Source organism: Pygocentrus nattereri, chromosome 23, assembly GCF_015220715.1.
Source record: "Pygocentrus nattereri isolate fPygNat1 chromosome 23, fPygNat1.pri, whole genome shotgun sequence".
Taxonomy (NCBI): Eukaryota; Metazoa; Chordata; class Actinopteri; order Characiformes; family Serrasalmidae; genus Pygocentrus; species Pygocentrus nattereri.
In genome coordinates this window covers 27,846,739-27,867,188 of record NC_051233.1, presented here as the reverse complement: position 1 = coordinate 27,867,188, position 20,450 = coordinate 27,846,739, and the positions used below count along the sequence as shown (strand labels likewise).

The window sequence follows — 20,450 nt, the reverse complement described above, 5'->3', positions numbered from 1 at the left end:
GACAGGGGCGTGTTTACCACTGTGTTACATCACCTTTCCTTTTAACAACACTCAATAAGCGTTTGGGAACTGAGGACACTAATTGTTGAAGCTTTGTAGGTGGAATTCTTTCCCATTCTTGCTTGATGCACAACTTCAGTTGCTCAACAGTCCGGGGTCTCCGTTGTCGTATTTTGCGCTTCATAATTCGCCACACATTTTCAATGGGAGACAGGTCTGGACTGCAGGCAGGCCAGTCTAGTACCCACACTCTTTTACTACGAAGCCACGCTGTTGTAACACGTGCAGAATGTGGCTTGGCGTTGTCTTGCTGAAATAAGCAGGGCGTCCCTGAAAAAGACGTTGCTTGGATGGCAGCAGATGTTGCTCCAAAACCTGTATGTACCTTTCAGCATTAATGGTGCCTTCACAGATGTGCAGGTTACCCATGCCATGGGCACTAACACACCCCCACACCATCAGAGATGCTGGCTTTTGAACTTTGAGCTGATAACCATCCAGACAGTCCTTTTCCTCTTTGGCCCGGAGGACACGACGTCCATGATTTCCAAAAACAGTTTGAAATGTGGACGCGTCAGACCACAGGACACTTTTCCACTCTGCGTCAGTCCATCTCAGATGAGCTCGGGCCCAGAGAAGCATTCCTCAACTTTCCCAGTCTTTTGTTGCCCCTATTCCAACTTCTTTGGAACGTGTTGCAGGCATCAAATTCAAAATGAGTGAATATTTGCGAAAAACAGTAAAGTTTATCCGTTCGAACATTAAATATCTTGTCTTTGTAGTGTATTCAATTGAATAGAGGTTGAAAAGGATTTGCAAATCATCGTATTCTGTTTTTATTTATGTTTTACACAACGTCCCAACTTCATTGGAATTAGGGTGTGTGTATATATATATATATATATATATATATATATATATATCAGGAGATTTGTTCTAATTGCTCACCTTGTGTCACCCTGTATTGTGCGTCATTCCTCAGAAGGCAGTCCAGGCTGAACTATTCTGTTTAATTTCATCATGAGAGGGTGGGGCGTAACAGCTGTTGGCTCAATAGTTTCCATAGACGGACTGCAGAGACGGTGGAGTGCAGAGTTTGTTTAGCAACATTAGCAATGCTTTTAAGCACTTTTAGGTACTTTTACTGTGTACAGCACTCTAAAAAAGATGGTTCTTCAAGGTTTCTTTAGTAAAGGGAATGATTCTGTTTAGAACCATGAGTCTGTCTGTCTGTCTGCCTGCCTGTCTGTCTGTCTGTCTGTCTGTCTGTCTGCCTGTCTGTCTGCATGTCTGTCTATCTATCCATCCATCCATCCATCCATCCATCCATCCATCCATCTCACAAGTTCAGCCAACCGGTTTAAAGCCACCGAAGAGCTCACGGCTGATTCCAGATCAGCTGTCAAAAGCCGTGTTCCGTAAGGCAGCTTAGACTCTCGCGAGAGTTCGGGGCGAGACTTCGGCGGTCGTGAGAGAAAAATCAGTTGACGCTCCTCTTCCTTCTCCTGCTGGTTTGTGCTCCGTGTTTTTGGGCCACAAACCCTGACAGTGTGCCGCTAAGGGGACTGACAGCCGCTGTTTTTGCCGCGGACGTGTACCCTCGGAGGCTGATAAAGCTTTAGAAACTAGCCGTTAGGGAATTCGGCGGGGTTGTGCGCGAGTCCAGCTGCTCTCCTGCTGCTGTTTGCCGTTAGCTTTCGGCTAACGTCAGCTAGCTGCCACAGAAAACGGAGGGCGAGCCCCAACTTGCCGTCTGTCACAGCGGCCGCTGTCTTTCGGGAAGAAATCCCTTTATAGTTAACCTTCTTCTCGGTCGCTGAACTGAGCGGGGACTCCACCTTTCCAGTGTAGCTCTTTGCATGTAGCCGCCTGGCCAGACCAGCTCTAAATGGCGTCGGATACGAGCGACACAGAGGAGTTTTTTGATGCCCCAGAAGATGTGAACTTCACCCCCTCGCCTCATGTGTAAGTACTTTCATTCAGAAACACCCAGAATCACTTTGATCAGAGAGGTCGACCTTAGTCGTCTGTCCGTTAGGCTGTAACTGCCCGATTAGGGGTGTGACGATACAGAGGCGTTAAGGTTTGATATGATTCTCAGTTTCTCAGGTCGAGATTCGGCTCGATCTGTTAAATGTTCATGTCCACTGATTCATTTGTTCTCAAACGTACGCAGTTAACTGGATCTCCTAGAATTTATGAGCCATTTCAGAAAAAAAACGTAGCTACTCCTTTGGGCTAGGTGTGTTTATGCCATCAGCCCCGCCCCTGCGAGCTTGGCTCTGATTGGATGGATCAAGAAATGTAGTTTTTATCTGTTTACATCAAAGACCGTTCTGGACCAAGAGTGTCAAAACTGGCCCATGAGGACGTTTGATTAGACCCAGTCAGGACGTTATCCCAGCCCCAGCCCTTCACCCAGTGAGAGAAGAGACAATGTTCATGCAGCCAGTTGAATTATAAGCTATAAACTATAAACTTGTACTTCTGTCCCAAAATGTAGTGCAGTCTTATAGAATAGCCGCCTACCTTCATGATTCGTTTATCGATGTGTTATATGGCCCTCGGTCCACCACAGATGTCTCACTTTGCCCCCCCGCCCCAAGATAAAACGTTTGGGCATCTGTGTGAGAGGCCTTTGGGAAAGACAGAGGGGCGTATCAGTGACGCAGTTGTTTTGATACGCTGTTTTATTATGTCTAGATTTTTAATCCAGATGTGGCTCCTGTCTGATTATTGTCTCTCATATCAGGCCTGTCAGTCTGAAATCCCTGTGCTTGGGGCTGTGGGTGACGGTACACATACCACACAGTCATAATCTGTGGTCAAGGCTTGCAAGTTTAATGTTCTTCTCCAAAAGTTGGATGTTAACACACCAAATAGGGATGCACTGTGATTGATGCCGATGGTGATGTCCATACGTGAACATGGTGGGCAGGATCTTTTATCAGATGTTTTTTTTTTTTTTTTAATTTGTAAAGAGTTTCAAATGCGGTGAAATGAATAAATTGCAGATGTTGTGGCGCAGATGTTGTGCTTTCCCACACAGAATACAGAAAATGCATATTTGCATATCGGTTTGATATCCCAGCCTCAACCCAGGTGCCAATACATTTAAAAAATAAATAAATCTGCTGATAACGATATAATATTCGCATCAGTGTACATCCCCAGCGCCAAGTTAAGAGCTGTTTTAATCACATATGTTTGTCAGATTTATTTTATTTGTTTATTCAATAAAACGAAAGCCCAAGAAAGATGTGGTTTTGGAATAAGTTGTCTTTTGTGGGCATGACGGCTCGTGTAGGACTTGCTGTTCTTTTCCAAAAAATTCTTATCCGTGTTTTGACACGAAGGCCTGGAGTTGCGCGTCTCGCTCTGACATTGCTGAAGGATTGCAGTGACGTCTTGACGGGCCAAGTAGTGCTTGAGTCATACGCATGTGAGCTATTATCAGATTAAAAGGCCTGGTCACTCTGGGCATGTCTGAGTCACTAGCGGTGCAAATCATTATTTGACAGCAGGCTTTGCTGGTCATTTCGTTTACTGTCCCAAACCAGCTGTGCAAATGGTTTGAAAACGGAGGTAATACCATTTTTTTGGCTGCTATTTTGCCCTGTGTGTATCTGTTCGTCAAGAACATGTTTAAAAAATACATTTTACTCAAACGCTTCTCAAAACTTTCAGGAAACAGCGTCTCGGGCATCAGGCGACGTGTTCGGTACCATTTCGTGTAATATTTTGATGAGGGAGCTTTTAGGGGTTCCTGTCACCATCAATGTAAACAATTCTGACTTCGAGCTTTTCCCATCAAACCACTTTGAATGGTTGGTTTATTCAGATTCAGATTCCTTTATTGATCCCAGGGGGAAATTGCAGTAATTACATGTAAATAATGTAGTTATACATTTTTTTTTTACATTCTCTTTCAAGTGAACTGAGACTGAGGCTGGCTTTCTGCAGAGTTTCTTCTTCTGGCTTTGAAGGTTGACCTCTAAACAGAGTTTTGTTTTCACAGTGTGCTTGGGGTCAAAGGGCCTATGTTTATCTATGGAGGTGGCCTGCAATAAGCAAGTGCTGCTTGACCTCATTCATGGCATTTGGCTGACGCTCTTATCCAGAGCGACTAACAATTTGATCAGTTTACACAGGAAGGCGAAGGTGGAGTTTGGAGTCTTGCCCAAGGACCCTTATTGGTATAGTGTTGGGGGCTTGTCTGAGCAGGGGATTGAACCACAGTCTGCAAGGCAGAGGTGTTACCCACTACACTACACCAACCACCACAGGTGTGTTTAGAGGTGTGAAGTGGTGTGGTATTGTGGGTAAATGTTCTGAAGTATTTAGCCTCTTTAGCCTTTGTTGTTTTTTAATAAGCTGTAGTGTTTTTTAAGGGATGTGTTTGTTGTTGTGATGTAATGAAGCACAGAAAGGCTCAGACATTAGACCGTATAAACCTAAAGCTGTAAAATCCAGACGTCCAGTCTAAAGGGAAGCGTTAATGTTGTTAATTGTGCTGTTTTTGTATTTTTTGCTGTAAGATTTTAATTCTAAAGTAATGTGTGTTGAATATATTAAATAATCAGAGTCGATTTAAATTAGTAATATGACTTCCAAGACGCACTTCATCATGTTCTTCATAACTTTCATATTTCATAAGCTACATTCAGAAGCTGGGCATCGTATGAGGCTACAACTGTCTTCTTTCCAGTCAAATAGATGGTGATGTCATTTTAAACCCTTATAATAAAAGAAGCTGAAGCTTCTGAAGTTTTTTTCCTACTGAAAGTCCCATTTTCTCACAAATCTGGGCTATAAACTATAAACAGATGATCTGCTCTGTAAACATTACTTTTATAAAATGATACAAAGAGCGTCTAAGATTTTTTGGCTTTCAGCAGTAAATTGTGAGCATATGGCATTATGTTTATGGGTTGGAGATGTGGGAACCAGCCCTGTGACCGGAAGATCGCTGGTTCAATCCCCAGAGCCAACAGTACGTAGCTGAGGTGTCCTTGAGCAAGACACCGAACCCTCAACTACACACACACATTGAACATCCTGTATACAACATACAATAATCTGTTACATCAATAATAAGTAGGCAATATAGCCTTGCTGTGCAGAAGTAAGGAAGAGCCAGGGTGCCCCAAAGGACCCCCTTAACATCCCCAACCGCCCCCCCACCACCGTTTTCTGTCCCCTCCATGGTGATGATTTTTCCGCTTATATCACGTACATTGCTGTCATATATAGCTTGAATTCCTCAAACCTCCCTCCTAAAAAGTTATTGGAGATGTTTTTGCTGGTACTGATCATCAGTTTCGACTGATTCACCCGTCGCCCGTTCGTTTTCAGCGTCTGATATTTCTTTTGAGTGCTACCCTTTCACATCAGGCTGTTCTGTTTATTGATATTGTTGTGATTCATGTAATGAAGCGTTATTAGCTGTAACAGTAACCAGCAATGGCCTTACTGAAGGCAGTGTTGTTCTGAGGACTGAGGCAGCCTTCCTTACTGCTGCACTGTTTCCTGTCACACTAGCTGGCTGCTTTGTCACATGTAGAGATAACAAAGAGTGTTTGGCTCTGGATCAGCTCAGTAAACACAAACCTCTTTAGCTCAAATAACTTTTAGACGTGTTAATTAACCACGTAGATGGAAGGATTCATTGGAAAGCATCATTTACCAGAGGAAGCTGTATGTTTTTTAGTGCTTATAATAATATAAAAAAAAATAATAATAATCTTATTTTGGGCCAAGTAGAGCAGAGTTATCACTATACATGTAAACAAACTGAGTTTTGCATCTTCTGCACATTTATCACACAAGAAGTACAGCTGTGAGTGATTAGTAGTTCATTTATAGTCTGTGAAGTTACATCAGGAGAATTCAAGTGCCACTGAATGCTTTGCGGTTTTTGCTGGACCAAAGGATAATTTGCATGTATTTACACTCACCGGCCACTTTATTAGGTACAGTTGCTTGTTAGCACACATAGCTAATCAGCCAATCACACGGCTGCAACTCACTGCATTTAGGCCTGTAGAGGTGGTCAAGACAACTTGCTGAAGTGCTGACCGAGCATCAGAACAGAGAAGAAAGGGGATTTAAGGGACTTTGAACGTGGCGTGGTTGTTGGTACCAGACGGGCTGGTCTGAGTATTTCAGAAACTGCTGATCTGCTGGGATTTTCACACACAACCATCTCTAGGGTTTACAGAGAACGGTCCGAAAAAGAGGAAATATCCAGTGAGCGGTCAGTTGTGTGGACGAAAACGCCTTGTTGATGTGAGAGGTCAGAGGAGAATGGGCAGACTGGCTCCAGATGATAGAAACTCAAATAACCAACCAGAATCTCTGAGGAACGTTTCCAACACCTTGTTGAAAGTATGTCATGAAGAATTAAGGCAGTTTGAAGGCAAAAGGGGGTCCAACCTTTTGCTAATAACCTTTTACCTAATAAAGTGGCAGGTGAGTGTATATAGATATGCATAAGAATAGTGTTAATAGTTCTTGAACAAACACCAAATGCTAACGGTTCACACTGCAAAGTCTGTAAGAAAACTATATATAGATATAGATAGATTTGCTTTTGACTATTAAACATCTCTGTGAAGTTTCTGGAGACATCCAGTAGGAGGAGCTCTCGTTAGTTTCTTGTAAGAAAATGATAAAGATAAAGCATCACATTTGAATTTCATGTCTTTTACCATCACCTGTTCAGGGTTCAACACCCTATATCAATAAAAGCACCCCCAGAGTAATATTTTAGTTTGCTGAATGTCTTTGCTTCTGTGATTAAAGCTCACTGATTGAAGAGAGACACTAGAAGACTAGAGCTAGGCGCTGCTCTTCCAGTAGAAGGCTGCCAGGCGCTGCGCCTCTGCCGTGCCAAGTGGACCTTTGAGTGACCTGGGATCTGAATTCTGTGCATGTTTCCATTTGAGAATTTTACTTTGGCCAAATCACGAGAACATGCCTCGTAATATTTCGACAAATGGAAGCAAACATTTGATCACAGCCTTCCAATTACATCCTGATGTCTTTATCTCAGCCAAGCTGGGGGCGCGTGAGTTTGACTGGGTTTGCGTATTTAATGATGGGGTAATACTGACCATCAACTTGTTATAAGGTCAGATTTTGCATCCTCATCTCCTGGCATGTCTGAGAAGGAAGGTCTTTAAGGTTGTCTGAGTAATGTGTGCTGTAACCTAGACTTAATGACGTGTTCTCTTTTTCCTCCTCTGATTTGTGTCTCTCCAGGTCGCCTGCAAAGTTTGTTCTTCCCCAGCCTCAGGTGAGAATAACTTGACCTGAACTGATCTGATCTCAGTAGATGGAGTTTTCAGTTTTAACCATTTCCTGAAATGTGTTTACTTTGGGATGTGTAGTACGTCAGTAATGGCAGAATAATCACCACAGATGTGGAACAGTGCTGGGATTAAAGGATATGCTTTTTGTAGAGGCCTGTTGTTGTGAGGGCTGAGTCAGCAGCACAGACAAAAGGTGCTGCCCACGTGCTACTTTAAGTTAATAATTACTTCGGGTCCTTGGACCGCTGTAAACCAGGAACAGCAAGGTTCAGATTCTGGAGTCGCCATGTGAGGATTTTAGAGCTGTACAGAGATAAGCAGCTTCTTGTTTAGTGTTTTGTTGATGTGGTTGTGTTGTGGTGGAAGATTTCATTTCATTTCATTTCTCCTCAAGCACATTCTAAAACCTGTGAGAGTTCTAGCAAAGAGTATCAGTATCTGTTGATGAATACTCCAATCAGGCATAACATCATGACCACATTGTCCATTTTATCAGCTCCACTTACTGTATAGCTGCACTTTGTAGTTCTACAGTTACAGACTGTAGTCCATCTGTTTCTCTGATACTTTGTTAGCCCCCCTTTTACCCTGTTCTTCAGTGGTCAGGACCCCCATGGACCCTCACAGAGCAGGTACTATTTGGATGGTGGATCATTCTCAGCACTGCAGTAACGCTGAGTGGATCAGACACAGCAGTGCTGCTGGAGTTTTTAAACACTTTAGTGTCACTGCTGGACTGAGAACAGTCCACCAACCAAATAAATCCAGCCAACAGCGTCCCGTGACCACTGATGGAGGTCTAGAGGATGAACGACACAAACTATGCAGCAGGAGATGAGCTGTCATCTCTGACCTTACGTCTACAAGGTGGACCGACAAGGTAGGAGTGTCTAATAGAGTGGACACAGTGTTTAAAAACTCCAGCAGCACTGCTGTGTCTGATCCACTCAGACCAGCACAACACACGCTAACACACCACCACCACGTCAGTGCTACTGCAGTGCTGAGAATGATCCACCACCCAAATAGTACCTTCTCTGTGAGGGTCCATGGGGGTCCTGACCACTGAAGAACAGGGTAAAAGGGGGCTAACAAAGTATCAGAGAAACTGATGGACTACAGTCTGTAACTGAACTACAAAGTGCAGCTATACAGTAAGTGGAGCTGATAAAGTGGACAGTGAGAGTAGAAACGAGGAGCTGGTCATAATATTATGCCTGATTTGGGTATCTGGTCAGAACATGTATTTATTAAAGATTAGTGTATGCTAGTTTTACCTAACACGCCCACTGCTGAGACTGGGTATGGTGCTGGATATGGGCAACAGAACTTTTCATCATATGCAAAATATTGCCCCCTATACATTTTAAGCTGTGAGATTGTGTTTTAGCTCGGCCTGATTTATCTCTGCCTACTTATTGGCTGTAGGCCTCGGATGAGAACCTGCTGCAGGAAGTAGCTGCTGGGTTGGCGCCACCAGAGCCTCGCCAAGATGACTCTCTGCAGGTTGGTGTGTTTATCGAACTTCTCTGTCTCTTTCACTGTGTATGTGTTTGTCTGTTACGGCTATGTAAAGCTGGAAGTGTTCAAAGTCCTGTTGAATATAAAAGCGAAAAGAAAATCCAGAAAATCACATTATGGAAAATATATAAATTGATTTGCATTTCAATGAGTGAAATAAGTATTTGATCCCCTACCAACCATTAAGAGTTTTGGCTCCCACAGACCGGTTAGATACTCCTAATTTCAACTCGTCACCCACATTAAAGACACCTGTGTCAACTTGTCACCTGTATGAAAGACACCTGTCCACAGAATCAATCAGTCAATCAGACTCCAACCTCTCCACCATGGGCAAGATCAAAGAGCTGTCTAAGGATGTCAGGGACAAGATTGTAGACCTGCACAAGGCTGGAATGGGATTCAAAACCATAAGCAAGAAGCTGGGTGAGAAGGAGACAACTGTGGGTGCAATTGTTCGAAAATGGAAGAAAGACAAAATGACCATCAATCGACCTCGGCCTGGGCAAGATCTCACCTTGTGGGGTATCAATGATCATGAGAAAGGTGAGAAATCAGCCTACAACTACACAGGAGGAGCTTGTTAATGATCAAGGCAGTTGGAACCACAGTCACCAAGAAAACCATTGGTAACACACTACACTGTAATGGATTAAAATCCTGCAGTGCCCACAAGGTTCCCCTACTCAAGAAGGCACATGTGCAGGCCCGTCTGAAGTCTGCCAGTGAACACCTGAATGATTCAGAGACTGCTTGGGAGAAGATGCTGTGGTCAGATGAGACCAAAATCAAGCTCTTTGGCGTCACTTCAACTCGCCATGTTTGGAGGAAGAGAAATGCTGATTGTGACCCCAAGAACACCATTCCCACCGTCAAGAAGAAGCACATTAAGGTCGTGGAGTGGCCTAGCCAGTCTCCGGACCTTAATCCCATGGAAAGCCTGTGGAGAGAGCTGAAGGTTTGAGTTGCCAAGCGACAGCCTCGAAACCTTAAGGATTTAGAGATGACCAAAGTGGAGTGGACCAAAACCCCTCCTGATAATGCAAACCTGGTCATCAACTACAAGAAACGTCTGACCTCTGTGCTGGCTAACAAGGGTTTTGCCAGCAAGTATTAAGTCTTGTTTTGCTAGGGGATCAAATACTTATTTGATTCAATGAAATGCAAATCAATGTTTATATATATATATATATATATATGTATATGTATATGTATGTATGTATGTATATGTATGTGTATATATATATATATATATATATATATATGTGTGTGTGTGTGTGTGTGTGTGTGTGTGTGTGTGTATGTATGTGTGTGTGTGTGTATATGTGATTTTCTGGATGTTCTGTTCGATGTTCATTTCTTTGTCAGTGGGCAAACATACAAAAGCGAGGGATCAAATAATTATTTCCTCCACTGTATGAAAACGAACAAACTGCATGCTTGTGACTGTGAGGGAAGGAAAAAAGAAAGAGAAGCCCACCTTTACTCATCTTATTCTTGCTTGTATATTTGTGTGCTGGCCGAGTTCCAGACTTGTTCGATCAGTGTCTGTGTGTTCTGAGCTCCCTTCAGGCACAGCTCAGGAACATAAGATCCTATTGTTTCTATAGTGGAGATCTCTCATACCATCAGTGTGGCCTTCTCTTCACTCACATTACTAATGTCGTGTCATAACACAGATCCACCCTGTTCTCCGCTTAACCTACATAAGGCCTACACAACTGCGGTTCCCTGTTACCTCTAAATGTGGTCAGTTAGCAAAGACATGTTTAGTGTCTGAAGTTTCCTTAATTTTGTTTTGATGCTAATGTAATAGTAGAAATGGAAGCCTGTACAGTCTAGTCATTTCACTTGTTGATGTGAGGCTGTATTACCGACTGGTATTATGGTATTGATAATATAGTAATTCATCCGGTACATGGGTTGCGTTTCTTATTAAGGTATGATTTTTGTCATCACTGTTATACCCTGGTACCAAAACATATATACAAAACATGCTGATTCCCTCACCTCCTGTGTAATGCGTCACACCATGAGGTACTTAAGTCTAGTTTATTGTAGAAGGAGCAGAAATCACAACATAAAGAGTTGAAAGGGAAGAAGACTGGAAGGAAAGGCATTAGCATGGAGGCTAGTCGGCTTTCTGTGTGCACCATTATAGTCCCTCGCTTGGCCATCTTCCACAGGCAATGCCACAGTCTCAGGCCTGGTTCTACAGTCCAAGAGGCTCATCTTGCTAGTCTGCAAAAATAGGTTTACTTAAGTATCCGGAGTGGTTTTATTTGAGGAAAAAATGCACTCAAATACCTTAAATATGGTTATACTGTATATACAGAAATCAAAATTATATTGTGATGTAACCTTTTGCCTATACTGCTCATTACTATGGATATCTGTATAGGAGACAATATACAGACAAACAATAACAAACAGATGGAACCTCCAGCCCATGACTGCCCCAGCTTTGCCTGACTGGGTGGTATGACCTACATCCTGGGACAGATTATTACTAATTACAGCAGCATTTTGAGCTTTGTCAGTTAATCTCTCATTTTGTTTCTGTACCTCTTTCTCTGTAGATCATTGACAGTATTATAGAGGAGAGTCAGAAGGAGAGTGGAGTGGAAGAGGAGTTGCTGAGAGGAGACGAGAGATGCTCCGCTCCTTCTGTAGAGGACAGGAGTTCTGGAACAGACAACAGTGCTCTAGAAGACGCTCAAGTTCTGGAACCTTCAGTACCATCTGAGGCTCCTCCTGCGGACTCGGTTGCAGAACCGCAACAACAACAGCCTGATGTCAGACCACATGACGTGAGGTCACAGGACGCGCAGGAAGTGGCTCCAGATGTGGCGGGTGGAACCCAGACGTCTCAGGAACTGAATCGAGGTCCTCCTCCTCCTCCAGACATCACGAGCGCTCTGGGGCCGTCTCCACCACAACCCGCTCTCAGCCCTGCGGCCTGTGCTACGGAAAGCACAGATACAGCCAAAACTGCGGACATCTTAGAACAAGTGCCCCTCACAGACAAAACGGCAGAATCTGACGCATCCGGCCCCTCTAAACCTCCCAGGCAGTTTACAGTGGAGCCAGATATTGTTGCTAGCACAAAGAAAACTCCACCTTCTAGGCCTCCTCCGCCCAGTGGAGCCCCTCCCCCCAGGCCGCCACCGCCAGCTCGGCCAGCGCCTCCACCCAGTAAAAAGTCTCAGGAAGTGATGCGGCCCACGGGGCTAGAAGGTAGGTGTGCACTAGGTGTGGTGTAGTGGTTAACACCTCTGCCTTCTACGCTGTAGACTAGGGTTCAATCCCCCTGCACTATACCAATAAGAGTCCTTGGGCAAGACTCCTAACACCACCTTCGCCTACTTGTGTAAAATGATCAAATTGTAAGTCGCTCTGGATAAGAGCGTCAGCCAAATGCCATGAATGTAAATGTAAAGGTAGGAGGTTAATCTTGCCTGTGCACTGTATCGTTGTTATAACAAGGTATATCCTTAGCCTCTCGCGGCCGTAACTTTAATATACAAAACTAAATTTTATTCCTACAATTTTTCCATTATTCTTATTGGTCCATTAAACATCCAGAGAGCCTAAAGTGCTGCTGGCGTTCGCAAGTGGTGTAAAAACATTATAACACTGTTATAGGGAACAGAGTTGGCCCCTTAATCACTGTTCTATATATATTGGTGCATTGTATAGCACAGTATCATAGGGAACAGAAATGGCCCCCAATCATTATTCCCTACTTTGGAGAACTGTGTACAGCACTGTTATAAAGAATTGAAAAGGCTCCCTAATCACTATTCCATGATTTGGAACACTATGTAGAACATTATTATTAGGAAAAGAAATGGTCCTCTAATCGCAGTTCTCTACACTGGCGCACTATACTGAATTCCCTAATCACTATACATTAGGAAAATCAGGAGCACTGTATTAGAACACTAATATAGGGATTAGGAATGGGCCCTAATCACTGTTCCCTACATTAAAGCACTATAGATAACATTAATACAGGGGACAGACATTGTCCCCTAATCACTGCATTAGAAAATCAAGAGCACTGTATAGATCACTATTATACATATGTGCTGTATATGGAACCTTTTGAAAGTGGCTCTATATTGCATCAAAAAGGGTTCTGCTGTTGTTAAGATGTCAAACTTTGTTGTCAAACTCCATTTTGGGGCTATATATATAAACATTTTCAAAACCATGTACAACACATTCTTCCTCAGTCTGAAGAATGATTTCACCATGCATAGAACCATTTAAGCATGTCTGTGGTTCTTTGAGTGTTATTGCTTCTATATAGAACTGTTGTCTTTCCTAAAGAACTCTTGAAGACTCTGAGCTTTAGCATTACAGGGCTTTGTCACTCTGAGATAGGAGAGCAGTCAAATGGTAGTAAAAACGTCGTCCCATCAGTTCACTAACCACTACATTTCATGACATGTCTGGGTAGCTGGGTGATGAAACCAAAGGGCACAGTGCCTTATGAGTATTCAGTGTCTGCTAGGGACCAGATTGTGCACTACTTATTGTGGTCTATTCTGGTGCGTTAACTATTGGGTTCCATTGTGGAATTTTATTTTACTGTGTTATGTTTGTTTAATTTTACATGTGCGCTGTTCACTGATTAATAACAATGTGTGCTGTGATTGCTCAGTCTCTACAGAACCAGTGGAAGAGCCATGCGGATTGGTCAGTCCAAACTCCACTGTGAGGTCCCTTGCTAAAGAGCTGCAGCATTCTCTGGACCTCGCCAGCGCCACCAGTGGGGAGAAAATAGTAACTGCACAAGTGAGACGCTCCCACGCAATATCCATGAACAGAATTTCAGCATGTTGCTTTCGCTAGACTCTAAGGCTGTGATTCAGGAGGGATTGTTCAGTTCAGAATTGTCACAGAAACAAATATATTATTGGATTTGATGAACAAAAAACTGACCAGAATAAGTGTAAATGAGGTGTTTGTGTGTATGTGTACAGGAAAATGATGAGCAAGCGTCCAGCCCTAGTGGAAGTGAAACTCCTGGACCCCAGAGACCACGCTCTAACTCGGGCAGAGAGCTCACTGATGAGGTATCGTTGTGTGTCTGTGTATATGTCTGCGTGCAAATGTGCGACATCATGGTTCTGTCTATAAGAAAGCCAGAGGTGCACAGTGTGATTTGCCGTTTGTGTGTCCACGCAGGAGATCTTGGCGAGTGTAATGATTAAGAATCTGGACACTGGTGAGGAAATCCCTCTGATCCAGGCAGAGGAGAAGCTTCCAACTGGAATCAACCCACTAACACTGCACATCATGAGAAGGACCAAGGAGTACATCACGTAAGAGAATGACATGACCTGTATTGAATCAGTAACACTGTACATGGACTGCAGTCCAGGAGAACATACAGAAAATACAGCATTACCTTTAATATACTGCAGGCACTGCACAACATAATATACTGAATTATCTATACCATAAAACTTTAACACAATATGATATAAATCATCACTGCACTATACTACAGAAACTGCACAATATGACATAATTATACAGCATCACTGAAACTGCACAATCTGATGCACTATATGGCCAAAAGTTTGTGGACACCTGCTTAACCAGTGGTTCTTCCAAAGTCAAGAGTATTAAAATGGAGTTTCACCACTTTTACTGCAGTAACCGCCTCTACTGTTCTGGGAAAGCTTTACACTAGATATTAAGACATTGCTGTGAGGATTTGATTGCATTCCGTCTTAAGAACATTAGTGAGGTCAGGTACTGATGTTGAGTGATGAGTTCTGGGTCACTCCAACTCATCCCAAAACTATTAGATGGAGCTCCATCACTCCAGAGAATGCAGTTCCTCTCCTTCACAGCTTCACAGGGCATGTTGACCACAGGCTCATTTACAGCTGCTACAGAGCAACCTGTTCTATTGTCAGTTCTCTTCTATGGAGATTATAGATTATATTATATATTTAATTGTGTGCATTTTAACTCCTGTGTCAGTAATGGGTCTACAATTGTTTTGAACCATATAGTGCATATACAGTGCCCTCCTTGAACATTCGACTCCCCTCGTAATCATGAGCAAAATGAGCTGTAAAAACCATTTTGACCTTTTATTCAAAATATTATCAAAAAACTAACTGTTATTGAAGTTATAATGATTGGAAAAGAAGTGCCATGTTACGATTTCTTAGGAGTGAAATGTAACTGAAGTAAATTCCTATTCATGCGTTAGGTTTTAACATAAAATTGCACAAATCAGGAAGCGGCTACAAGAAAACAGTTAAACAGTTGAGAATGCCCATTTCCATTATCAGGGCTATAATTAAGAAGGTTAAAACAGCAGGAGATGTTAACAGCCTGCCAGAAAGAAAACACATGCCTGTACTGACCCGACACACAGTGAGGAGGACGGTTCAAGTGGACAAAGAATCTCCAAAGATCACTGATGTGAAATTGCGGAAGTTAATTAGGTCTTGAGATCAGAACGTCTCCCAAACTACAATTGAACACCACCTACATAACAATAAGTTGTTTGGGGGGGTTGCCAGAGGGAGGGCTTGAACCGTCCAGCAGGACAGTGATCCAAAGCACACCTCAAAATCACCACAAAAATGTTTCACTGACCACAGAAGGTTTTGCCACAGCCATCCCAGTCTCCTGACCTAAAACACAGAAAAGGCTTGTGGGATGAGCTGAAGAGGAGAGTCTGAATCTGAAGGATCTGAGGTGGTTCTGGTCTCTGGTGCTTTGCTTTGTGTTCTCCAGTCTCATTAAGGATTAAAGGAGAAGACTCAGAGCTGTTGTCTTTGCAAAGGTAGTCACCAACAATTATGGCACACACAGATTTAAGAAGAATATTTCTTTCCTGATAAGATTTTTCTATCACTCTATCAATTAAAAGTTAGATATTTGTTAATGTTTTTGATGACACTGACCTAGCGGTGGGCTGCCTTTGACTGATTATGATTACTCTTCTGTGCACATGACCTGTAATACAGCATTTATTCTGCATCACTCACTCCAGCAGGGTTACAGGCCTTTCCTCAGGGACACTTATTTGTTCTGCTCCAGTTTTTGACAGGACTAGATCAGGTAATCAGCGTTTTACAGCTTCTGATTACCTGGACGAGAAGCGTTTGTAACTGGAATAGAGAATGCTTTTGGAGTACTTGAATAAAAACTTGCACACGAACAAAAAAGAAAAGAAAACTCCTTGAGCTCCTGTAAGCTCTGCGTTTTTAACCTGGTTACTCTTTCATTTTAGTGCCCTGGTTCCGCTTTAATGTTAGTACTCTCATAAGCAAACTTCATATCTCACAAGCTGCGTTTTATTCCTGGTAGTTTTAGGTCATTTATATTGGTCCATTCATCATATAAAATGTTCATACAGTATTAAGGTCAGCATTTTCAGTAGTATAAAGTAATAACAAGAAATTGGAGTTGAGGCATTCAGCAAATGTGTAGGCACCCCCAGTCAAATTACATGTTTTGCTGATTTGCTTAGTGAAGGTGAAAAGTTAACTACAGGGAACAAAATGAAAATTGGCATTTTTTTGCAAGTGTTAGGGCACAATTTCTTTTCTGTTTTGCTGAGTTTGACATATTGGGGAAAATCTGCCGGAACATTTGCACAAGTTTTAGGTATTTTTTCAATATGTTAAATTCAGCAAATAAACAGTAACAATACATGACTGTTATTGCAAACTGACAAAAATTCTCATTCTCAAAACATTTTTTTGGAAACCTGAATGCCCCAAAAAGTTTGATGTAAGATTTCCTTTTGGAGCTCTTAATATCGTTTCTCTGAAAGACTGGCCTGTGTGGTGGTGGTGTAGATGTGGTTTTGGGCCCTGGGGCTCTCCAGAGTGAAATGTATCAGTAATCCTATTCTCCACACTCCAATCTGTCCTCATTTTACAGCAGAAAGGAACTCAGACACACGGCTGTCTCCCTCCGGCGGGGGGAAAATGCTGCTAATCTTCTCTTCTTCACCGTTACAGCTCTTTTTAAACTCCTCTTAGACACTAGTTTTTATTTTATACCGCAGTGATTTAAAGGAATACTTCTCCCAAAAGTAGCTAACAATGACTGAGGGCTAGCGGCTGTCAGCCGCTCTGTTCCACTATACGTTATGCTGGTTGACCCATGCTAGCTTTCATTCAGTATTATCGGCCGTAGCGTTTGTTGGTGATGCTTTACTTTATTTGGATGACATGTAGAAGTTGCTGGTCAAATATTATTTTAACTGTTTTTCCTCTCATGATTAAAGTTAAAACGGGTCAGTGGAGCTGGTCGGCTAATCGTAGCATCAAATAAGTGATGCTTTTTTTTTTTTTATCCCACAAACGGGGAAATTCCACGTCCACTCTAGTGAATACACACACACTAGGGGGCAGTGGGCACACTTGCCCGGAGCGGTGGGCAGCCCTATCCACGGCGCCCGGAGAGCAATTGGGGGTTAGGTGTCTTGCTCAAGGACACCTCAGTCATGGACTGTCAGCACTGGGGATCGAACCGGCAACCTTCCGGTCACAGAGCCAGTTCTATCTATAATACTATCAGTGACACTGATGACACTTTTTAACGTATTCAGACTCGTCTCCCTTCTTCACAGGAACGATGCTGCTCAGTCAGATGACGATGACAAGAGTCAGGCTCCTCTGAGTGACACGGATGGAGGGAAACTCAAACAGAGAACGTAAGAAACCTGCACTGCTGTTTATAGAACAGGGTTTAGGTTTTTTCTTCCTCCAGTTTTTGTTTTTTGCGAACGTCATGAGGCTACCAATTACATCACAACATTTATTAGATCCGAACTGATTTCAGACCACTCTATTTTCTACACCCATCCACCCTCTGTCCATCCATCTCTCCACCCATTCCTTCTTCCCCTTATCTGCCCTTCCCTGTGTGTCTCTCTCCTCTTAGCACTCAGCTGAAGAAGTTTCTGGGGAAGTCAGTGAAGCGAGGGAAGCACCTGTTGGAGGAGTACGGGGAGCGTGCAGTGAATAAAGTGAGGAGCGTGAGGGACGAAGTGTTCCACACAGATCAGGACGAGCCGTCCTCGAGCGACGATGAGGGAATGCCTTACACACGGCCTGTGAAGTTTAAAGCAGCCCACAGCTTCAAAGGCCCGTTCGACTTCGACCATATAAGAATGGTGCAGGACCTCAGCGGAGAACACATGGTGAGTGGAGGAGAACCCGGTGAGTGTGTGTGTGTGTGTGTACCAAAAAGGGTATGTATGTTGGACAGTTAAAGGGCCCAAATAGTAGGGAATTGATTTTTCCTCATGAGTTTGATTTAGCACGAAAACGAGTTCTGTATCATTCCATTCACTCGATTGTCCCTGCTGTTCATATGTGATAATTAAGTTGCAAAAACAGTCCATTTGAAATTAATTGTTTTTGTGATTTACATATACGCAGACGCAGCCTGCAGCGCTTAGCCCCGCCCTTCTACTGGCATGTGATATGTAGTTTATTAATGTGTTTTGGCCCAGACAAGTTAGCTAGTCAGACCAGTCTTAAAGGCACAGTAACAAAACAGTCTGTTTCAATTAAAAGTAAAAAAAAAAGTCTTTATTTTTCACTAGAAAACTCACACAAGCATCATAAAAGGACTTCAAGGGAGAAAAAATAAATTACTAGAAAAATGTAGGACTTGGGACCTTTAAGAACAGTACGCTCTCGATTCCTTTCTTCTTCAGTAGTTATAGATAACAGTACGTCATACAGTGTCAGAAACCAAGCAAGTCTGTTTGAAAGCACTTAACAACTCAGTGCAATAGGCATGCAGCTTGCACAATGCTAATTAACTACACTAGCCTCATAGCCCTAGTGCAACACTAAAGAAGCAAACTTCAGACACCAAACATGTCTTGGCTGACTGATTACATTTGGGTTAAGGATGAAGCTGTGAATTCAATTATTGGCTGAACTGTTCATGAATGTGTTTTATGTTCAGGGTGCGGTGTGGACGATGAAATTCTCTCACTGCGGGCGGCTGCTGGCTACAGCCGGTCAGGATAACGTGGTTCGCATTTGGGTCCTAAAAAACGCCTACGACTACTTTAACAACATGAGGATCAAATACAACACAGAGGGCAAGTACACACACAAAGACCCACACTGCATATGTATGTATGGAGGAGCAAATCTATACCAGTAGCCTCTGCAGCAGCTGCGGGTTAATGATATAATCAAACATCAGAGCAGTTTCAGCAGAACAGCTGCAGTTTCTGTAGTTGCCAAAGTCTTTTAATAGTTTCACCTTTAACTGCGTCTAGTCATCATTGATTATAGTTTACGTGGTCAAAGCTTTGAATGTTTTTCATAATCTTTTTTAAGTCATTTTGATCTAAAGGTTTATGCTCAAATCCTTGAAATGTGTTTCAAAGATACATTTTAATAGTGAAGTGTATGCTGCCCGCACTACCACCGAAATGTTTAGAATCACTTGTCGTTATTAATAATTGTTTTTCAGTTATAACGTATAATCAAGGTTGCAATATTATGACCTGGACACCAAAGCATAAACTGACACCCCAATCCCTCCAAAAATCATTAAAATATTAAGTTTTTTCCTTGTTATAACTGTTTGTTTGTTTATTACAAGATAAACAAGACAATTGTGATTGTTGGTGTTGAATAAAAATGACACTTATACTGGCAGCATTTGTTAGTAGTGAACATTTGTGTACGATTAGTAGTGATATACTGCTGTGTTGGTCAGACCTGACTGTTGTGTTGTTTCTTTAGGCCGTGTGTCCCCGTCTCCTTCTCAAGAGAGTCTGTGTTCCTCCAAGTCTGACACTGAAGGAGGGGTAAGCTCTCTGACTGCTGTAAGACTGGACTCCAGTTTATCTCAGAAACATGCAGCACGACAGTTTTCCCTGCACATGAAGATTTCATATCAGTGCATCTGTACAGATCTGTGTGAAATAAATCTGACAGTTACGGTTTATTGGAAAATAATTAAGTGCAGAAATAAAAGTGCAGAAATACCTTTGAAAATGCCCTATGAATTTTTTGGCCACATTCATACTGAATAGTATTGTAATCGTTAAACAATCGAAGCGTTCCAGTTTCTGTGTAGTTGAATCTCCATCTTCGTAATAAGCATCTGTGGGTTTTAGCCCCTAGTATGAATTGTGCACGACTTCAAGGGGAATTCCCAAGATTTTCTAGAACAGCAGAGCTGTTTACAGCGGTGATGTGAAATGCTCTGTTCTGTGTAAGAATTGTTTGCAATGGTGGTGATAGGAACCAGACGTCTGAAGAGGTAAATGCCTCTAAAAGTCACAGGAAGTACTTACTTCAAATGATTATAAATACGCTGCCTCTCTAAGACACGAGAGAGACGTTTGGCTAAACAGGCATTTTTAAAACCCATTAATGGTCTAGAGGTAGAGTGTGATGAGACAAAATAGTCTCTAAAGAAATCTTATTTTTCGCTATTTTAGGCTTCAGTATTACATAAAAAACCTCAGAAGACACGTGTAGGTTAACTCGTGGTTTTGGATAGTAAATAAATTGCCATTGGTTAAAAGACAATTCAACCTCTGGTTCCTATCACCGCCACTCTAACAAGGTCTAGGTCAGTTTCTCT

General features: G+C 42.5%; 1 protein-coding gene across 1 annotated transcript in view; it reads left to right on the top strand.

Annotated features, from left to right (window-relative positions):
* The first annotated feature begins 1,460 nt into the window (after nt 1-1,460).
* wdr44 (WD repeat domain 44) overlaps nt 1,461-20,450 on the top strand; it is a 29,413-nt gene continuing 10,423 nt past the window's right edge. Inside the window, exons 1-11 of the mRNA XM_017683165.2 lie at nt 1,461-1,965; nt 7,264-7,297; nt 8,742-8,819; nt 11,414-12,071; nt 13,504-13,637; nt 13,826-13,918; nt 14,031-14,167; nt 17,455-17,538; nt 17,769-18,027; nt 18,807-18,945; nt 19,601-19,665. Coding sequence (XP_017538654.1) covers nt 1,889-1,965; nt 7,264-7,297; nt 8,742-8,819; nt 11,414-12,071; nt 13,504-13,637; nt 13,826-13,918; nt 14,031-14,167; nt 17,455-17,538; nt 17,769-18,027; nt 18,807-18,945; nt 19,601-19,665 — 1,758 coding nt within the window. The 5' untranslated portion in view covers nt 1,461-1,888. The remainder of the gene's footprint in view (nt 1,966-7,263; nt 7,298-8,741; nt 8,820-11,413; nt 12,072-13,503; nt 13,638-13,825; nt 13,919-14,030; nt 14,168-17,454; nt 17,539-17,768; nt 18,028-18,806; nt 18,946-19,600; nt 19,666-20,450) is intronic.